The sequence below is a fragment of the Metarhizium acridum genome (assembly GCF_019434415.1).
Source record: "Metarhizium acridum strain ARSEF 324 chromosome Unknown scaffold_1, whole genome shotgun sequence".
Lineage (NCBI taxonomy): Eukaryota > Fungi > Ascomycota > Sordariomycetes > Hypocreales > Clavicipitaceae > Metarhizium > Metarhizium acridum.
Genome location: NW_027094015.1, coordinates 6,502,997 through 6,523,014, shown reverse-complemented (window position 1 = coordinate 6,523,014; position 20,018 = coordinate 6,502,997). Strand labels below are relative to the sequence as shown.

Below are 20,018 nucleotides of genomic sequence, written 5' to 3'. Positions count from 1 at the left end.
ACTACGTAGTCTGCAGCCCGGCCCAGTCTTCCTTGTCCACAGAGTGCGCATATGAAGGCTCCTGGCTGACAGCAATGCTTGCTCTCGATCACCTTTGCGGAAGAACATGTGCCATTGCAAATCCCACCCACCTTGGCTACCTAGGTAGGTGAATCTGAAGCGTACGATTTCTCCTCAATGGACTGGTACCGAAGTTGCATTACTCCTGACGACTTCCCAAATCAGCAAAAGGTACAGAGAACAGTTTCTTTTTTTCTTTTCTTTTTTTTTTTTGGGGGGGGGGAGGACAAGCGAGGTACTGGAGAAGACGAGCCATCGAGTTCCAACGATATTCCGAGTCCTTGACCACCACTCTATCGCAAAGTGCTCAAGTCGGCTCCGCCGGTACTTTACCCCAAATTCCATTACTTGTCACTCGGTAGTGTACGATCGTCTGTGCTCGGCGGCACGGCCAGACCGCAAGGGAGAGGGAGAATTCGGGGCCAGGCTAGTTTGTCCGGCAGGCCAGGGTGCAAAGACCAGTAGCATTGACCATACACATGGCCTGGTTGCACTCCAAACACATGTTGGCATGGTTCGGTTTTGCAGCTTTTGATTTGTGCAACACCACACCATTTGTGATGGATGGGCGGGTGCGGTCTGCTGTGCATGTTGAGGTGCGGTGGTGGTGTGTGGTTGAGTCTGGTAACTTATTTGGAGGCACAGGTGGGTAACCCGTCGCTGTGTAAGGCTAGGGCGCATGCCAAATTAGCCTTGTTCGGGCATCGTAGCAGATGTCTAGACTACTACCAGACGGCATTGCATGTCCACTGGTACGTAATATGCCACCGAGGAGTTGTTGCAGTGTCTGTGCTGGACATGCATGTATGGGGCAGCCCGTATTGTAGATGCTCCGTAGATGCTCCGTGGATGCATGCAATGTCCACTTGAGCACCTTATCACTGGAGCGTGGACGGACGGACGATGCGGGCGCGGCGGTTCCCTGCTGCATCTGCTGCGCCTGGGTCTCCGCGTGAGCCGTGCCTTGCCTGTAGGCGACAGTCGAGATCTCTGGGAACTGATCAACGGCCCCGATTTCAGGGACCCTTGACGTGAACTTGCCGCCAGTCAGCGGCCGTGTAGCGGGTAGTCGGTGGTGAGCTTCCATGTGCCTTTTGATGCCATCGAACAACGCGCTGGCTCGATTCGGAGGGCGGGGCGCCGTCAGTGCCGCTAAGCAAGCCACACCACCACAGACCACATGCATTGCGACGTCTGAACTGGCTAGGGTCTGTGTCTGTTCGGATCATTGATCTGGAAGACCGTTGGCATATTAAACAGCAGACATTGGGAAGGTAGACGCGGGCCTAGCTGCCCGTTGCTTCTGGGGAAGGGTCTCGCGGAGCCGTTGAGGCGACTGAGCTAGTCCGATCCTGCTTACGGAGTAAATACTTAAGAACTATACCTGGTAGCTAATTGATATGCTTGGTACTTACAACGGGCGGCTGCAAGTAAGTGCCTTATTATTTGAACTCAGTACTCAAGTAGGCAGATGCTCCGTCCAGACTCCTTTTCCTGAACATCTGCCAAGGGGCATGTTTTTGGGCCTCGGGCCTTGGTGCGAGAACTCCAGGGTTTGGCTGGAAATGGCATGCCATCTTGGCACTTGCACCAAGCCGCCGAGTTCTTTGCCAGCCGCATGTCTTGATACTTATACATAGTTACATATATGTATACACTCTTAATATGGAGCCATCGAGTCAAGAGTCAGTCAACTAAGGCATGCATGCATGCATGCATCTGCACATGCGTGGACATGGCAACGCTCGGTAACTGTGCAATGGCGCCAAGGGCGACGAGCTCCAGTGGATGACAGGCGCACCGGTGTCGGTACATGCGCCCGCAAGGCCAGCTGCAAATGCTCAGATGTCCAGATGCCAACTTTAGAAGCCCGATCTCAAGCCCCTGGACGGCTTCAGTTGACCACCAGACCATTTGATTGATGTGCACCCTTGAATTGCTGGCGCTTGCTCAACTAGGCATTGGCTGGCGCCGGGGGGCCGTGGGCTTGGGGGTGGACTTCTAAAGCCTGGTTGGTCAACTGGCTACATTGAACCGTGCGGCCACGCCCAGGTGCCCGTCAACTAACACTAACTGACACGGGTTCTCGTCGAGTTTGCGTCGATTGATCCCGGCATCCAGTGCAGTGCTCCGTACCAAGTACCAGACATCTGGACATCTGGACCCCAGTTCTTCCTTCCCGTCTTCTAAAGTTGCCCTCAAAATCTCTCCATTTGCCCACCAGACATGCCTTGCTTGTGGCCAATTTCTCGTCAACATCTTGCTGCTCCGTCTGCTCTTCCTTCTCTCCAAAATCCCGGGCGCGGGACTCGACGGCCCAACATCTAGTTTCTTTTCTTGGCTGCCCTTGGCATTTGGAATCGGCCTCACTTGTCTACAACACTGACAAGGATACGGCCCCGTCGAAAGGTCCCGGCGACTTCGCCTTTGTCCTGCATCCGCCTGCACGACGCGTGTGTTGCCGCAAGACCTCACCATGCCATTGGAAGTATCGGCTTCCTCATAGTAAAATTGTATCGACAACCCAAGGTGGAAATTTGATCTGCCACCCCATTGTCAGAATCTACAGCTGCCTGCTACCTTCCCGCCCAGAACTGGTCCAAAGATCGTGGGGGAAGAAAGAGGGGCGACGAGTGCCTCGGCTGACCTTGCTGAACTCTTCAACCTTTTAAGCGTCAAGTTGTCTTTGTTTCTTGGACGTCAGTCTCTATATCTCGGATATCATTGACTTGTTACCGGTCCCGCCTCGCCATCTTTGTCCTGTCCTAAATCCAGACAACCCCAGGCTCTGAGGTTTTCCCTCGGATCTACCGCCTTTCTGTCCGCCTGTGCTCGTGTTACACCGGAGACGTTTCACGCTCTTCAGCAGTTCTCTTCCTCGAATTTCTTTTCCTATTACTTTAGAGCTTGGCCGAATATCCTACTCCTTCATCCTAGCTTCGGAATTGCATCTTCTTTATTGCCTTTATGACAATTAGGTGTTTGCCACATCTTCATGACTTGCTGTGCAGCACCACAGTAGAACCATCCTCGCCGTCTTCAACCAACACTGCATTCCTGGCTCTGCGCTGCAGCTCCAGAGGCAACTTGAAAACAACTTTCACTGGTCTACTTTTCTGCAAAGAATACGCAATGTAAGTGCATGTGCACTAGTTATCTCCGAAGTCAGATCGACCTCCTGCCGACTTGCATTCTTTGAACTTGCCGACTGTCCATGATGGCAGATGGTGGCAGTATGCAGCCCGACAGCAAACAATCTCAGCCCAGTTCAGCTCTAGCTCCAGCTCAACAGCAGAATTCCAATACAGAAGACGAGGCGAAGGGAAAGAAGCCAGCAGTTAAAAAGAGGACCAAGACAGGATGTCTGAGTGCGTCCCCTCCTTTTTGTCTATAACATGTAGCTCTTTGCCTAACTCTCCAACTTCACCCAATAGCTTGCCGGAAGAGGCGAATCAAGTGCGACGAAACTAAGCCAAGATGCAAGAACTGCATCAAGTCTAAACGACCATGTGAAGGATATACGCAACGTGTTGTCTTTAAGGACCCTGCAAATTTAGGAACAACTCATGGCCATTTTGGACCAGCCATATATCCACCTGGTACTCGACAACAAAGCGCGTCCATCGGACTTCACCCAAATCAGGCCAACCCTCAAGCTTCTCTGCAACCGATTGCACCCAGACCGGCAACTTTCAATGGCAGTCACAGGCAACCTATGTCGTTTGCACAAGCCCACTCGAGCCACAGTTCGCTACCAAACTATCCTCCAATCCCGAACCCTCTTCTAGGACCGGACACTGCTCACCTCACCCAGAATTATTATATGGGATCTAGCTATGGCGAAGTTCCACCTGATGCCCTTGGCCAGGAGCAAATCTCCCGAGAAGAACAACTTGGACCCTCCTTTGAATATGATATGCCCTCCAACCGGGGTTACGGATGGCCAGACCGCACCCAGTACGGACATGGAGTCATAGAAGACGAGGTTGCCATGGACGACTCTGACGATGAATCCCCCGATCCACAGTCGCTTATTGTGCGAGATTATAGAGATGTTTTAAAACCGTACACAAGAGGAGGCACCGAAGTTAGAACCTTTTCGGCATTTGCACAGAACTATGCCCTTTCAGAATACATGGACTATGTTCATTCCTCCGAGCTACGGCGGCATGATATGCAAACCATCTTCCGGCATTTTGTTAGTGTCACTGGTCCTACCATGTCACTATATGAGAGAGACCCAACCTCGCTCGCTTCAGGAGCACGATTCGACGGTGACGCTACTCTAGATAACAACTTGTGGAGCCGTAAGTGCCTCCCCCCCTTTTCTTTCAAACCATTGGTGTAAAAGCAGAAGATGCCGTCGTCACAGAGCGCCTCTGATACTTCATCAGATACGTTTCCTTTGCTGTCCTTCCATCATCCTGGTCTCTTCCACGCCATTATGGCAATTGCAAGTTTACAGATTGCAAATCTCCAAAATACTCCGGCCACAGCCGCGTTAAGGCATTACCATATTTCTCTTCGTCGAAATGCGAGGAACGTAAGCAGCCTGCAGAGAAATACGAAGCCGACTACCGTGGCAACCACATTGCTGTTGGCTTACTTTGAGGTCTGGTCATCCGATCACACCAAGTGGTGTAACCATCTTCTTGGCGGAAGGCTTTTATTTCGACAAATACCCCTTAGACAAATGTCCCGCATTTGTCTTCCAGTCAAGCGGATGAGGCACTTTCCAAGCCCACTCTCAGCGCCGCCTTCCATCGGGCCGCGAAGAGATCCCGCCGATCTTGATTACGGGCTTCTAAGCACAATTACGGGCCATCGTGTCACAGCTGAGGATTATGGGCTCCAAGAAGGTCAGCTCCTGGACGAGGAATGTCTATGGACCACCGATAAAGACATAGAGACTTACGACATGCTTCGAGACCTCTTCTGGTGGTATGCGAAAATGGATGTTTATCAGAGCATGCTTGGTGGGACTAAACTATTGTAAGATTGAATCCCCGATATTGAGACGGGAGGCTCGTACGCTGACTTGATACGCAGTATGGAGTATGAACATTGGACGCAATGCCCCCCACGGGCTCCCTTGTCCAGCATTAACTCCATGTAAGACGGTCCCCTCCCTCCTTTGCCCTCATGTTGTCTTGTCTCTCTAACGAACTTCAAATATAGTTTTGGGACTTACGATCATCTCATTCTACTCCTTGGTCGTCTAGCGAGCTTTACATCAAAAGACTTGTCGAGAAAAAGAAAGGCGTTCCGAGCAAAAGGTGGTGGATCCTTTAGGGGAGGATCATCTCCATCCCAATTTCCCGGAATTGTGCCTACTCTAGGAAAATTCCATGCCCCAATAGGCTTTTCTGCACAGTCATCTTATTCGGACGAGTCGGATTCTCCAGGTGACACGGCAACACCTGAAAGCAACGAGCTAGCCGAGCAGGAATGGGAAAGTATTCGCCAAGCGTTCGAGACCTTTGAGAATCGTCTTGACGCTCGTTTTAAGCCTTTAAATAGCGAATATGCCGATCACAAAGACACACCATTTGGTACAGCACTCCAGTACCGCACATATTCCGTTGCTGGCATTTGGATGAATTACTATATGGGTCTTATTCACTTATACCGGAGTCGGCCCAACATGCCACCAGCGGCAATGCAGGCTGCAGGAATGGCGGCGCCCTCTACTGCCGGTTATGCAATACAAATTGGACGTATCGCAGCCGGGCTCACAGACAACTGTTCTACAAAGAAAGATATTAGTACTACGCTTGCAGCTGCTCTCATTGAAAGCAGCTTCTGCCTATTTGTGGCAGCGGTACAGGTAGGCGAAGGCCAGGCAAGGTTTGCACTTCCACACTTTCTAACATTGTTCACAGCTCCAAGATAACAATCAACGCTGTTGGGTTATTCAGCGTGTATTTGATATTACTCGACTGACTGGATGGCAAACTGCCAGAAAAATTGCCATTGGATGTGAGTCGGCCTGGATTAAGGTTGCACAGCTGGGCCATGGACCGGAGTATAAAAGGCCGCAGCATCTGGAAGAGGTTCCCACGTCTGTATGGATGAACCCTCGAAAACTAGACCAGAGGATTCAGGATCTGCAGAACACCACGGAGACAAGACTAGTCCTCCACCGGTCTGAACAGACCAATCTAGCTTTAGGCTTGCTCGGGGTAGAAACAGACTTAGAGGTGCTAGATCTTAGGGAGGACCGCTAATTTTTTTTTCGAAACAACCAAATTTCTGTATCATGTTTGAGCCTTTGGCGGTGTTGTGGACCACTATCGGGACTTAGACCGTGAACTGTACAGGTATGAGGCATGGACTGGCGTTTCGTCCGGGGATACTCAGTATTTATAATCTGGGGTGATGGCTCTAGATCACTGGCGAATGGACAAAGAATGGGCAAAAGAGTGCGTTAAAGGATGTAATTGTATCTGGCGCCATCACTAGGCAATACCTTACATTAATGATACATAACGTGAACTAGAGCGTTCCCTGCTTAATTCCCTCAGATTTTATAAACAAAGCCGTTGTGTAAGCCCAATGCTTTATCTCTATTTATCAAGGTTCAATTGCAATTACAGTGGCCCGATGAACCTGTTTAGTTGGCAGGGAGCCTCTCTACAACGGCCGCCATCTCCTCATCGGTATATATTCTAAAGCCCTTTTCCTTCGTAACACTGGCCAACTGAACGTTCTTGGCATCTAGTTTTTCCTCCATAACTTGTTTCAATGTCTTTAGGACCAAAGTTTCGGCATCTGTAATTGTGAGGGACTGCTTTTCTTGATTAGTACGTGTCGAATGTGCTCCCATGCAAAGGAGCAGGAGGCAGTGATTTGGGCATCCTCACCTTGTGGTATTCATTCTGTAGTTCTGCTTGAGCGCCCTCTGAGCCCGAGCCAATGGCTTTGGCGTCATAGCGATAGAACGTTCCACTTGGCTCGGCATGGAACAACTGAGGTCCTTGCTCATCAAACCCAGCAATCAGCAGAGCTACACCAAAGGGCCTGCTCATGATGGTTTCCTCTCCATCAGCACCCTCACCGAATCGCAGGGCAAGATCGCAAATGGCCTGCGTGCAGCTCTCAACACCCAGGGGCTCGTTGTAGTTAAAGGCGTGGCTCTGGCATTCGACTCGGGCGTGCTCGACCATGGAGCGAGCATCGGCCTGCAGTCCGGACATGGCGCAGCCGATGTGGCGATCAATTTCGACAATCTTCTCGACGGATGAGGTTTCGAGGAGCGTCGAAGTTACTCTCTTCTCGACACCGAGGATGACACCTTCTGAGGTGGCTACACCGATGGCGGTGGAGCCTAGCTTGATGGCTTCGAGAGAGTATTCGACTTGGAAGAGGCGGCCTTCTGGGGAGAAGGTGTTGATGCCCCGATCTGGAACGAGGGAGTTTTTCCTTCTTTTTAGCAAGGTGATGGCATTGAAGGGGAAGAGACATGATGTTGGCAGGGGAGCTTACCGTATTCTGATCTTGCCATGAACATCTCGGCGGTTTGTGGTTGGAAATTGGGCTATGAAGCCTGGTGTTTGGTCGGGGTATTGAGGACTGAGGCGAGAAGGATACGGAGGCAGACGCAGGCGCAGATGTAGGCGCAGACTAAGACCCGGCGCACAAATTTGTCGTCAGGGATGTGGATGGTTACGGCGCAATCGAATGGTTGCCGTGGAGTGAGGTTGGTGATGGCTGGGAAGCTGCACTGAGCTCAGGTGTCGGACGGCGGTTGGTCTGCACAGCACTAGGCAAGCACTGGGCCTACGCAGCTCTACCAGACAGCTTGCCGGTCCGTCCACACAGGCATCAGTTGGCGTCACACCTTGTCGTTGGTCGGTCGCCGGAGCTGGAGTTAATCCGAGCAGCCCGCACGACGCGTGCCTCGTCGCGGTTGAACCCCACGCTGTAGCAAGTGGACTGTAGTTTAGTGGCTTGTATCAGAACAGGCAGGTGAAAGTAGGGACTTGGAAATCTCCCTTCGTTATCAATTAGTCGCCAAGGTATTACGCAACCTCACTTCCACACATACCAGGCTATTGACTCACTCATCTTCCAATTCAATTGCGAAGGCACAAGTCATACTGCCAAGTATTACGGGCCATAAAAAAAGTACAGAGAGAAAGACAAAAAAATACGACTAGAAAGCACCAAACCGAACTGTATGATATCAGTGACCCGTTCACCGCGTGGCCTCAGATGTAGCCCGCCAACATGGCATCCGGGACAGCAAGAGCCGCTAGCCGCGCCAACAGCTATGCAGACGATCGCATGCGCACTTCCATACCCAACGGAAGCTTCAAGAGCGAACGACCAGATCTGAGGGCACCCGAGGCTTCTCACGCTGAGGCACAGTGTCCTGGCATGGCTCATAAGAGGACCGCGTCGGGGAATCCAAGGCCGGTCAACAGATCAATATCTACAGAGGAGCGAAGATACGAAGAGCGACGGGTTACGGAACGGACTTTTGAGGCGCATGTGGATAGGATTTTGAAACGAAATCCCAGTCCAGAGAAGCAGCATAGACGAAGTGCGACTGGCGAGAGAAGGGAAGGGGAAGTGAGGAGGCAGAAGTCTACTGAGTTTCGGCCCAGGGATTCTCTGTCAGATGCTTCACAGGGTATTATTCTTGCCGTCTACAGTACCTGCATGTGTGGAAAGGAGGAAATGCTAACGTGGCGAACAGCTCCTTGGAACCCGGAAGCGACTTTGTTACCGCATACTTCGGCCCCGTTGGCTTCGCGGATATCGATCCCCCCCGTTGCCTCGACAGTTCCACAGGCACCACAGCCCAAATCTTTGAATGAGCTGACGCTAGAGATACAAGAGGCAGCTATCGTGGAAGACTTGCTGTTCGTGTTCATGGGCTATGAGGGGCAATACATTCGCTTTGCTAAGGGATACGATCCGACCGAGGAGCGAGATCGTCTCACTGGACCAAGCTTCAGGATATCACCCGGACTGGATCCAAGTCTGGCTGACCTAACTCGCACTATGCTCAAAATGGCGACTTATTACTCGGCTCTGGAGGCATTCGTTGATGTTCAGAGTCGAGTTGAGTTCGGCGCCGTGAACCATGCGCTATGCGCATCGATACGAAAGTTCTTGCAGGACTATCTTATTATGATTGCACAACTAGAGACACAATTCCTCACAAGCGAATCGTTTACGGTTCATGTGCTGAATATTCATACTATGCCAACGTGTCAGATGATGCATCAGCTGTATTTACTGGCTCATGAATTGTTAAAGAAGAATGGTATAGTGGATGACGAGACTGAAGATGAAGATGACGAGATTGAAAATGACGATGCAATGATTGAGCGCTTGAGAGAAGGAGGCGAGCTCATACCAGGAAACATGACCAGCAAGAAGATTTGTAAAGGCGGTGTCGTTCTGGGTTTGATAACAAAGCGACTAGAAAGGATGTCTGGGGACCCGGCAGCCAGAGCTCTGCTCACATCGCTGCTACGAGATGCCAGTCGTCCATATATGGTCATGCTCAACGAGTGGCTACATCATGGAAGCATCTATGATCCGCACTCTGAGTTCGTCATCGAGGAACGAAAGAGCATTAACCGAGAGAGGTTGTATGAAGATTACACGGATGAATACTGGGACAGGAGATACACCATCCGCGAAAAGGACATCCCACCGCAACTCGAAGGCGTCAAAGACAAGGTTCTCCTGGCAGGAAAATATCTGAATGTCGTGCGTGAGTGCGGAGGCGCCGCCGCGAGCAAGGTTGTCACCGATGTGCCAACGACATTTGACGACCCTCGTTTCCTGGAAAATGTCAATGACGCATACGCCCACGCCAACAAGTCGCTGATGCAGCTCCTGCTTACCACACACGCTCTACCTGCCCGGCTACAATCATTAAAGCACTACTTCTTCCTCGATCCATCCGACTACTTCTCCTACTTTCTCGAACTCGGCTCATCCGAACTGCGTAAACCAGTCAAAAGTGTCAACACGAGTAAATTACAGTCCCTTCTGGATCTGGTGCTCCGTCAACCGGGCAGCATCGTGTCCTTGGATCCGTTCAAGGAAGACGTCAAGGTCGAAATGAACGACGTTACGCTCATCAAATCACTACAACGCGTCGTCAATATCAGGGGCATTGAGCAAGGTGAGCCGCTCCAACCCGTTGCCAACCAACACATTGAAAAAGACAAAAATGCCACTGGATTTACATCTCTCCAAATCGACTACTCTGTCCCGTTCCCCGTGTCCCTCGTCATTAGCAGAAGGACAATTTGGCGATATCAATCGCTATTTCGATATCTCCTCTCCCTTCGATACCTAGAAGCACAACTCTCCACAACGTGGCAGACGCAAACACGCGGCGTAAGCTGGGCTCACAAGGGTCAGAACCGCGCCCTTGAAATATGGAAGCGTCGCGCATGGACCCTCAGGGCTAGAATGCTCGTCTTTGTTCAGCAACTGTTGTATTTTTGCACCGCCGAAGTCATTGAACCCAACTGGACAAAGTTCATGTCTCGACTGAGCGCCAACGACGGTGACCCGACGAAACCGTCTGCACCGACTCGCACCGTCGACGAGTTGATGCAGGACCATGTCGACTTTCTGGATACATGTCTAAAGGAGTGCATGCTCACCAACAGCAAACTCCTGAGGGTAACTCAGCCCCTTTTCTCCTTGGGCCCCTGCCCCTCCTTTCTTCCCATTACTTCTCTCTAACCAGTATTCAGATCCATTCCAAACTCATGCAAACATGCACCATCTTCGCCGCCTACACAAAGTGGCTCACGCAGGAGCTAGAAAAATCTGACCCCGATCTGTCCTGCACCACGAAGCCCAAGACTATGACTGTTGACCAGTGGAACCGCTTCCAGGCTGCAAAGGCTGCTTCCCGGCCGCAGCCGGATTCTTCATCCGCGCCGACTGATGCCGAGTCACGCGTGAATAATTTATCCGAAATCATAAAGAAGTGGGAGAATAATTTCAGTAGACATTTGCAGATATTACTCGATGCGTTGAATTTCTACGCCGCCACGGAGACGGTGGTTCTGCTGAGTCTCTGTGCGAGATTGAGTACGGCGAATCAGGGGACGGAGTTTGCGGGACGGGGACAGGACGAAGACATTGGATGATGTGGAAACTTTGCTGGTTAACGTGTAATGATTGCCATGGCGATTGTAGGCAAATGAAGTTTATGAACATGAGACGAATGGTGTTATTCATTTTACGTATAGGAGATGATTCATATCCGTTTATCGTCGAATCCCAACCCCCCCAAACCGCCATTTGATTCGCCATACCTCGTGAGAGAGCCCACTGTAGAAGAATATATGAAAAGGGCAGACTGTCACCTAGTCCCCGAGATCGCAAATCCGGAAAAGAAAAAAAAAAGAACCTCCACAACCCAATGCTATAGCCCAAAAACGCCAGATGCTCCTTTAGTTCCCCATCGCTATCTCTTTGCTTAGCAAAAGGCATCGATTGCTCCGGCTTTCGTAAGAATTCGTAATCATCAAAGGTCTTGGTATATAGGAGAAAATTCAAATACCCCACGCCAAATGACTTTACCGAGAGGAAATGGCTCAGGTGTTCCCCGTGTTATTATGCAATATCCCTTGTTCCCCCCTATCTTTTTTTTCTTTTCAAAATTCCTCCTCGAAAGCCAAAAATCACTTGAAAAGGCTGCGCAAGTCCATCAACTTCTGCCTCGCGGCCTCGGCCTTGTCCAACGCCTTGCTCTGGCCGTCCATACTGAGACTGGCCAGCTTCATCTTCTTCTCTTGCAACTCCAGCATCTTCTCCTCGAAGCTATCGTGCATGATGTAACGGATGGTGCGGACGGGCCGCTTCTGTCCCAGGCGGTGGACTCGGTCTATGGCTTGGGCTTCCGCGGCGGGGTTGTACTGCGGCTCCATGACGTAGACGGTGTTGCCGGCCGTCAGATTCAGGCCCAGACCGCCGGCCATGATGGACACGAGGATGACGTCCACGGTGTTGTCTTCGCGGAACTTTTCCATGGCGGCAGTTCGGGCGGTTCGGGTCATGCTACCATCCAGTCGGACAAACGTGATGCCCGCGGCTTTGAGGGCCAGCTCAATAAGGTCGAGGTGGGAGGTCCATCCCGAGAACACTACTGATTTGAATGGCGGCTCATCTGGGTAGGCTTGACTAGCGGCCTTGGACTTCAAAAGATCTTCAACAAGTGCCTTGGTCTTCGTGTGTGGGCCGTCGTATTTGTCAAACCTCTTCCTGATGTCTTTGGCCTTCGTCTTGGCGGGCCCGTCGTGCTCGGCGTCCACATCGTCGCGGCGAAGCTCGACAAATTCTAAGCGAACGTGGGAACCGCAAATCAAGCATGGACCAGTATTCTGACCCGGTGCAAGGAACTGCTGGGCTCGTTCGCGATAGTTCCGACAACAGTTTCGGCAAACCACGTGGAAGCAAGGCGTCATATAGCCAAGGATATCGTCTTGCTGTTCACCGTCGAGATTCTGGCCTTCGCCCGCGTTCAGCTTCTTGCTACACTCGATACAAGCGTCGTTGTTCGTGTCCTGCATTAGCGAGAACATCTCATGAGCCTTCTGGTGTGATAAAGTAGGCCCATCTTCGTCATCGTCATCAATGTCAATTGCCATCTCAGCAGACATACCCCGTAGAGCAGCCAGGTCCTCCTCATTCAGCAAATCCTTGCCGTGGGCGCAGAGAAGCCTCAGTCTTAAGATAGCCTTCAGAATATGAATATACGTATTGCCTCCCAGGGCTTTTCCATCTTTGACACCAGCCAGGACCTTAACCCGGTCTTGGGCATTCCGCGCAAACAATTCGTAGATGGTGCGTTCCTCGGCACTGAAATTCAGTCGGATAACCAAGTCCTCGCGCTTGGGGAGATCGATCTTATCCTTTAGGCGACGAAGAGTGATTGTGTCGACGAGTACTCGCAGCTTTGGCACAATCTCAGGGTCGCATGCCTTGAAAGGCTCAACAATGTAGCGGTTGAATTTGGATCGATCATCAAATGGGTGTAGCCGTAAAAAGCTTAGGAGAGCAGCCAAATCATCTAGTCTGTTTTGTACGGGTGTTCCTGTAACTGCCCAGCGTCGTTCAGCTTGCAGCCGGCACATGGCTTTAAACTGAAGAGTCGATGATTCGCGAATCATGTGTGCCTCATCAAGGACGATTCGAAACCAACCAATCTCTTCCAGCGGATAAATACCGTCCTTGCCTTTGCGGCGAGAACCTAGCTCATTAGAGACGGACCCGTAAGTAGTGATGACGACATCGAATTCGGCAAGCTTGTCCACATCCTTGATCCGACTGGAGCCATGGTAAATGTGGTATGAAAGACCGCCGGGAGCAACATGTTGTTTGATTTGCTCCTCCCAATTTGTCACAGTGCTAAGCGGACACACAATCAATGTTGATTTGACGTGACGAGTGACTGCGGCGGGGTCGAAATTGGGTTGCATAGCAGAATGGCCATTGCTAGACAGCCTTGGATCTATTTTTGGCCGTTGAACGATGGGAGCTTGCTCCCACTTGTGAGACTCATCTGTTGTGCTCGAGACCAAGGAAAGGATACTCAACGTTTTTCCAAGACCCATCATGTCGGCGAGGATACCACCGCAAGTTTCTGGTGGCGGTGCTCTCTGTTCTTGACCGGTGATGACGTTGGAATACGACTTCTCGCCTCTGGCGTTGACTTTGGTCTGCCAGAATGAGACCATGCCCTTTTCTGTTGATTGCTCCTGGAGCGACTTCTCCCTGGTAGCCATGAAGTAAAGACCTTGCTTCTGGTGCTTAAGCAGAGGCGTGAGGATTCGCGCGTCTGGGTCCATTGTTGGAAGGTCGTCATTCCTCTTGAGAGAATCAAAAACACCCATAACCTCGGAACGAATCTCTTCCACGGTTCGGTTGGCGACGCTCGAGTATGTACCTTGGGCGCTGGTTGGGTAAACCTTTGACGGAGGTGGCCGCCATTCCGAGACATGAGGATTGAACACTTTAATGCCCTTTTGCACCATATGCGGAGCAATAAGCTTCAAGTTGTGCTTGCTTAGCAAGGCACCAACGGACCGGGCATACCTTTGGGGACCATAGAGAACAACATCCAAATTGTATGCTCTTGATATTGCCTGCCCAGGCTCCTCGCCGGGTTGCTTTTGGTGCGGCGGTATGCGGCAATCTGTTCGTAAACGTATGTTTGTGTCGAGGAGAGGAGTAAGTGCTGCGGCGCACGACAGCTCGACAAGGCCAATCATCTCACGAGTGTGATCACAGGCTTGGATTTTCAACGATCTTTCACCACTTTGTCGTTTCAGCAATATCTTGATGCCGGGATTGTATCCAGGACCCCAAAGACTTTGCATTCCTGGCTTGGGTGATGGCACCTTGCTGCAGTTGAGACTGGTTTTAATCATTCCATAGCACACCTCCTCATCCTTTGGATCATCAAGGACCATGATTTCATCATCTGTGCCTAGAACGCTTGTTAACTAACATGATGACGGGACAAAAGCAAGCAGGAAAGGATGTGTCGCACCATCAGTAAGATCTACAGTAGGAGCTTGCGGTACAAGGCGGCCGGCGTCAGTCTCTTGCCGCCTGTCTCTCACGTAGTCGCCCAGCATACCGCTGCTGCTTCGCATGGACATGTTGCTGGCCCTAGCAGCAAAGTCCTGAGGGTCTTCTGTCTTGCGGCGCTTGGGATAGGGAACGTTGGAACGACGCTGGACATTATTCATACGCTCAATCCAAAGCCCCACGCCGTTGGCATTGGAAGCAGGCGTCTCACCATCTGGAGGAGTTGGGGTCGAAGAACCGCTGGCATGGTCGTTGGACGAGGTGTCACTAGCACTTGTGAACTGGAAAACCATTTGGTCATTCACCGACGGTGATGCTCGGCTGTGGCTGTTTGCCACATGATTATACATGGGCTGAGGACGGCCGGAGGGAAGGTTTCGCAAATCAGTCGCGCTGAAGCCTCGACGGCTTGGTTGCAGCAAGGCCGCCGGATTCCAGGCCGACACTGGGCCAGAGGGCTGCGGCGCTGGACCTTGAGCAACGGCAAGATTAAATTTCGGTGACTGCTGCACGGTGGCGGACTGACTCGTGGGCCCAGCACCGGGTCGTGAACCTCTCAAGGGCACCGTAGTTTCACTTGACGGCCACGGTGGAGGCTGAGGTGATTGGGAGGTACCGTTGGCATCCATCTTGAGCCACGGGCAGGGGGAACCTATGGGCTTTTAATACGGCCAAGGGCCAAAGGGGGAGAGGAGAGGGCTACCAGGCCGATTTGGAGAGCGTAGATGGCCTCATCACAAGCTCGGCGGTGAGAAACCGGGTGCAAGATGGTCGGAGCGTCGGGGTTTTGAGGGGCTGAAGGCTATAGCAGCGCGTGCGTGCGGAAGAGAGATGGCAGGCCGGACGGTCGATGCACGGCGTTTGTGGATTTCGATGGCCACGGGGTTTGTCGGAAACGTGGATGCGGCCGTGCAAAACCAGAACGAAATGGGTGTGTGTGTATGTGTGTCGAGCGGACGGAATGAAGCGTCCCAGGGCGACGGTAGCATGCAAGATGTAGATGTATAGTGATGAAGAATGCGGCGCTGTACAATGCAGGTTGATGTTGTGCTGTGGAGAAGAGGTGCGTCGAATGATGATGTGACGACGGGGATGCGGATGAGGATGAGGATGAGGATGAGGATGAAGATAAAAGATGAGGTGCCTGGTGCCTATTTCTGTGTGGGAGAGGCTAATCGGTGTGAATGAGTGAGAAACAGGCGCTGCCGCTTAAGACTCACTCTCCTCTCACTCACTGGCACGGCGCCCAAGCACACACACACCGAGTCTCGTTAATCCTTACGCCACAGGCGCACACGGAAGAAACACACGCAGCAGCCGGCAGCAGGATAGGGAGGGATGGCGAAAGCAAAAGACGGCGACTTTTGTTGATGGCGGCTCTGTGCAAGCGTCGGCGGCTAGGCGACAAGAGAGAATAGTTGAGAGTTGAGAAGTCAAAAGCTATTGTGGTCGCGGCGATGAGGATATACCAGACCCTTCCTATTATTCATCACATGTGCAGCGGCCTGGCCTAGGGGCAGACAGAGTGCCGCCTAGGTAGCGCTATACTCCAAGGCACCCAGGTTATTGTGTACTAACAGCAGCTAGCTCACAGCCACCGCCGGCTCCAGAAGCACCTCCCTCCCGCTGCAGAGTGTCTTGACCTGCGCCGACTTTCTCGAACCGCGAACCGCGCCGGATGAAGGTCACCTGGTCGGATGAGCTCGAGTGGCTCCGGCAATGTGTGTCCATCAACTCCGTCCGGGCCACTGAGCGGTGCTGCCATTGGACGGGGCTGCCCCCCTCTGTGACTCCCTGTGACTCCCCTGTGGCCCCAGTGGCCCGAAATGGCTCCCAGGTCCCGCCCAGTTGTATCTCTCAAATATCTCGCACGTGAGCACTCCAGATTTTCTTGCCCTTCAGACGCTCATGCGTCCGGTCTGTTTTGTTTCGCCGCAATCCATCGGTCTGCTCCAGCATGTGCTTGTTGACCGGCATCCTTGGCGACTTCCCAATTATCCACGCATCCCGCCATCAGCTCTCAATGTCACCGGGCCGTCTCCGGAATCTTATCGAGATTTGAACCATCCGAACCCCCCCAAACCCCCGCCACAAGCTCCATGACGATAGTCAATCACACCCTGTCTCCCTTCCTACTATTTTTTATACGCCCGTATGTGTACAAAACTTGTGTAGTATGTCTTGCACTCGTACCCCCCCTTTTGCAGACACCAATATGCATCATCTTGGCCCTCAAGGGTGCGGCTCTCCATCTCACTACGTCAGCTGAGCTCTATAGATCAATTGTGCCCTGCTAGTTAAGTCGAGTTGAGACCACACACATCGTGTTGCCCCAGCTCGTGTCAATACCATGGCCTAGGCATCAACTTTCGTTATCTACCGAGCAATGAGCAACACACATGGCTGCAACCAAGCTCCTAGCGGCGTTTTCCAAGTCCTAATTGGTCAGATGTCGGTGACAAAACACACGTATCTATACTTAAAATAATAGCTGTGCACGTCTAAGCCTGAACGCTACGACTCCATCATCCACTGTACCTATGCAAAACGATCTTGATATTCAAAAGCTCCAGCCTTGGCTTTGGGATTTTTGACATCGCACCCTTAGCCGTCTCGTGAATGCCTGTTTGTTTTTGAGGCTCATCCTCTACTTGAAGTACGGTGTTGTTATGACTAGCGAATCAAGTTTGTTGCTCGTGTCATCTGAACGAACCACACACTCCGTAACGATAGCTCCGGGATTCTTCCAAATCAAACCTGACGTGCTGATTCAATTAGAAATTTAGCTCTACCACACTTCAGGCAGGCAATCCAGTCACGTAGAAACCAAATTCAAGTTGGTGACAGCATCACACGTCTCGCGATGTGCGAACCCGCCCACTTACATAAGCGCACGAAGCCTTGCTCCTCCTCCTCTGTGAAATGTGCACCGATTTTGCCCCGCCAAAGAACGAAAACCCCACTGCCACGAACTACATGCCATCACGAGAATCATACACAGCCTTGTACAAGTGCGGCATCACCCGCATCAGGGCCGCAGCAACTCTTCCAATCTCGAGGCTGTCTCCGGCGGCGTTCGAATTGCGTAGGGATATCATGGATATCACCAGTTACGTGGTGCAGGGTCGAGACCAAGCCTTGCTCTACGGCGACTACTCTACCTATCATGGTCAACTGGCCAAACGCCTCCTAAGCTCTCGCAAGAAGCTGGGTATTGTCACCAAGAATCGTGGCAAGTTTCAGAAGAAGGAAGACATTGCGGCTGAGGATGTCTCTTCCAACAACGAGTGAGTACAGGGTGTTGATGCGTCAGTCACATTTAGATAGGAACGGCTAACCAGAGAAACCAGGTATGTCCATCTGCTTCTTCTGACGAGCGAGCGAGCCTGGGCACAGGCAATGAGCTTCAAAGCTGTAAACTCTGCCACACAAAAGGATATCACTGGAAGAACCAAATCACACATTGTCTCCCGACTCAATAAGGCCTCCCGTGCCGCGCAGCGCCTCGTTGAGCTTCTTTCAGACCCGGCTTCTGGCGCCTCAACCAACGACGTCCTGGAGGCGAAATCGTATGCTGCCTTGATCCGTGGCGCCATGCTATTCGAGAGGCACGACTGGGAGCTTTGCCTTCAGAGTTATGCTCTTTCCCGCGTCATCTACAGTGCGCTGGCAAGCGCTGGCAAAAGCGACCTCTTCAAGGATCTCTTATCTGAGACCATTGACCCTTCTATCCGATATGCCGCCTACCGACTGAAGACGCCACGGACAGTTCCTATTCCAACGATTGCCAAAAAGTCATTTCCCCGATCAGATGATGCCCTTGTCAAGGAAATCAATCGTCTGGATCCAAGCATCCTCGCTGAAGGCGACGATGCCACCAAGCTGGGAAATGCTGCTGAGAATGCACCTAGGACCATCACATGGCGCTCACGACAAGTTCAAATTGAAGACGCTCAGATATCAATGGCATGGGCCTCTGTTGAAACTGCGAAAACTAACCTTACCCGCAACTTGGCGCAATCGCAAGACAAGCAGCCCTATGAAATTGCGGCCCAGTACGATGAAATCCTCATGGCAACACAGGACGCCGTCGACGCTACCAAGCAGGCCATCGATGAGCTCAAGGCAGAGGGTGTACCCCAGAGCGACCCGCGTATGCAGCGACTGCAGATCACTCGCACTGCCGTCAACTACGAAATGATTAGTTGGCGAATCGGCCGCAACAGAGTTTTGACCGGCCTCGACGACGGCGGTCCCGAGGATTACAATGCCTCCAGAAGAAGAAAAGTCAAGAACCGAAAGGACACCGAAGCCGTGGAACAAAAGAAACAGCGAGAACTGCCCCCCAGCAAGAAGCTGACCAAGCTGAGGGAGAAGGTTGCCCTGTATGATGGTACACTGCAAAACGTCCAGTCAATCAAGGAGCTTCCCGGTGTGGCCGCCGACGAGGCCCTCGCGACCAAGCTCAACGGCTACGAAAAATACTTTGGATCGCTCAAGTAAGTCCAAGTCACCTTTTCCAAAACACCACGCCCGGATCAACCCACTGACTCTTGATGATGTTAAAGATGTCTCTCCATTGCGCGATCCCACGCCATCACCAACAACTCCACCAACGCCCTAGCCCTCATCAACCAGGCCCACTCCCTCATTCAAGAAGCTTCCTCCAACCTATCCCAAGGTGACGACGGTATCAACCAACAGCAAACCACCCCGGTGAGTATCGACGTCACTGCTGAGGCCGTCTCCTTCCTCAGCAGTCTCCTCAACGGCGAGCTCCAACGCTACCGTGCCATCGTCCACATGCACAATCTCCGCGACGCCGAGCGCGAAGCTGCCAAGGGTGACTTCGACTCCCCGCTCATCTCCAAGCTGCACACCTACCCCCGGCGCGTCAACCTTCGCAACATAGTCGAGTTCCCGCCCAAAATGGAACTCATCCCCATGAAGCCAATCTTCCTCGACGTCGCCTGGAATTACATTGACTACCCGGGTAAGACACCCGCGCCAACGGCTACGCCTGGACCAAGCAGTGTTGCAACGAAGGAACAGCCCAAGAAGAAGGGATGGTTCGGCTTTGGACGGTAAGGGAAAAAAAAAATTACAAACTTTAGCATTCACGAATAGAGAGCAACAATTATCCTTCCTCACTTCCGGTAGGGATATCAAAAGTAATAAAAAGGCTCCTGACTTGGTCAAGTCCGCGAAAATCTCCGATGTCATTCATCTTGATGTCTCACGTCCATCCCCACGTCGACAACAACCGTATCCAAAATGTCCCGTTTCACATACTCGTATGGAATGAAGGAAGAGTACAAAAACAATGTCATTTCACCCTCCCCTCCTCCCGCCTGTCCAAGCCACACACTGCGTAGCTG

The 20,018-nt window shown here is 51.9% G+C and overlaps 5 protein-coding genes across 8 annotated transcripts; 3 read left to right on the top strand and 2 right to left on the bottom strand.

Annotated features, from left to right (window-relative positions):
- Window positions 1-2,228: 2,228 nt before the first annotated feature.
- J3458_002056 (uncharacterized protein) lies at window positions 2,229-6,541 on the top strand. 4 transcript variants are annotated; one of them, XM_066117082.1, is made up of 6 exons: window positions 2,229-3,428; window positions 3,495-4,367; window positions 4,455-5,052; window positions 5,110-5,172; window positions 5,239-5,887; window positions 5,943-6,541. In XM_066117082.1, the coding sequence occupies exons 1-6, from the start codon at window positions 3,275-3,277 to the stop codon at window positions 6,285-6,287; spliced, it is 2,682 nt and encodes an 893-aa protein (XP_065978970.1). In that variant the 5' UTR covers window positions 2,229-3,274; the 3' UTR covers window positions 6,288-6,541. The 4 variants fall into 4 exon arrangements, with proteins under 4 accessions (XP_065978970.1, XP_065978973.1, XP_065978971.1 ...); XM_066117085.1 differs by having other exon boundaries at window positions 3,495-5,052; XM_066117083.1 differs by having other exon boundaries at window positions 2,229-4,367.
- Window positions 6,483-7,833, bottom strand: PUP2_1 (proteasome component pup2). The gene is made up of 3 exons (XM_007808874.2): window positions 7,546-7,833; window positions 6,924-7,462; window positions 6,483-6,847 (listed from the first exon to the last, which is right to left on the bottom strand). Exons 1-3 carry the CDS (start codon window positions 7,568-7,570, stop codon window positions 6,674-6,676), a joined length of 738 nt encoding a protein of 245 aa, XP_007807065.2. The 5' UTR covers window positions 7,571-7,833; the 3' UTR covers window positions 6,483-6,673.
- Window positions 7,834-8,028: 195 nt separating this feature from the next.
- On the top strand, window positions 8,029-14,134 carry alp4_1 (gamma tubulin complex Spc97/GCP2 subunit Alp4). Its single transcript, XM_066117081.1, has 3 exons — window positions 8,029-8,695; window positions 8,762-10,716; window positions 10,791-14,134. Exons 1-3 carry the CDS (start codon window positions 8,290-8,292, stop codon window positions 11,190-11,192), a joined length of 2,763 nt encoding a protein of 920 aa, XP_065978969.1. The 5' UTR covers window positions 8,029-8,289; the 3' UTR covers window positions 11,193-14,134.
- J3458_002053 (uncharacterized protein) lies at window positions 8,045-16,036 on the bottom strand. The gene is made up of 2 exons (XM_007808872.2): window positions 14,600-16,036; window positions 8,045-14,536 (listed from the first exon to the last, which is right to left on the bottom strand). The coding sequence occupies exons 1-2, from the start codon at window positions 15,267-15,269 to the stop codon at window positions 11,730-11,732; spliced, it is 3,477 nt and encodes a 1,158-aa protein (XP_007807063.2). The 5' UTR covers window positions 15,270-16,036; the 3' UTR covers window positions 8,045-11,729.
- A 1,526-nt stretch (window positions 16,037-17,562) lies between these two features.
- SRP68_1 (signal recognition particle subunit srp68) lies at window positions 17,563-19,975 on the top strand (the record flags this gene model as incomplete). Its single annotated transcript, XM_007808871.2, has 3 exons — window positions 17,563-17,927; window positions 17,991-19,139; window positions 19,209-19,975. 3 exons carry the CDS (start codon window positions 17,563-17,565, stop codon window positions 19,726-19,728), a joined length of 2,034 nt encoding a protein of 677 aa, XP_007807062.2. The 3' UTR covers window positions 19,729-19,975.
- Between the last annotated feature and the right edge of the window lie 43 nt (window positions 19,976-20,018).

Excerpts from the sequence above, each read along its gene's own strand:
- J3458_002056 (XM_066117082.1), top strand. The coding sequence starts at position 3,275 with ATGATGGCAGATGGTGGCAGTATGCAGCCCGACAGCAAACAATCTCAG. Across the intron at positions 4,368-4,454 it reads AGATAACAACTTGTGGAGCC|ATACGTTTCCTTTGCTGTCC; the intron begins GTAAGTGCCTCC and ends ATACTTCATCAG. Across the intron at positions 5,888-5,942 it reads TATTTGTGGCAGCGGTACAG|CTCCAAGATAACAATCAACG; the intron begins GTAGGCGAAGGC and ends CATTGTTCACAG.
- PUP2_1 (XM_007808874.2), bottom strand. The coding sequence starts at position 7,570 with ATGTTCATGGCAAGATCAGAATACG. Across the intron at positions 7,463-7,545 it reads CATGGCAAGATCAGAATACG|ATCGGGGCATCAACACCTTC; the intron begins GTAAGCTCCCCT and ends CCCTCGTTCCAG. Across the intron at positions 6,848-6,923 it reads TACAGAATGAATACCACAAG|TCCCTCACAATTACAGATGC; the intron begins GTGAGGATGCCC and ends CAAGAAAAGCAG.
- alp4_1 (XM_066117081.1), top strand. The coding sequence starts at position 8,290 with ATGGCATCCGGGACAGCAAGAGCCGCTAGCCGCGCCAACAGCTATGCA. Across the intron at positions 8,696-8,761 it reads TCTGTCAGATGCTTCACAGG|CTCCTTGGAACCCGGAAGCG; the intron begins GTATTATTCTTG and ends CGTGGCGAACAG. Across the intron at positions 10,717-10,790 it reads CCAACAGCAAACTCCTGAGG|ATCCATTCCAAACTCATGCA; the intron begins GTAACTCAGCCC and ends ACCAGTATTCAG.
- J3458_002053 (XM_007808872.2), bottom strand. The coding sequence starts at position 15,269 with ATGGATGCCAACGGTACCTCCCAATCACCTCAGCCTCCACCGTGGCCG. Across the intron at positions 14,537-14,599 it reads TACTGTAGATCTTACTGATG|GCACAGATGATGAAATCATG; the intron begins GTGCGACACATC and ends CAAGCGTTCTAG.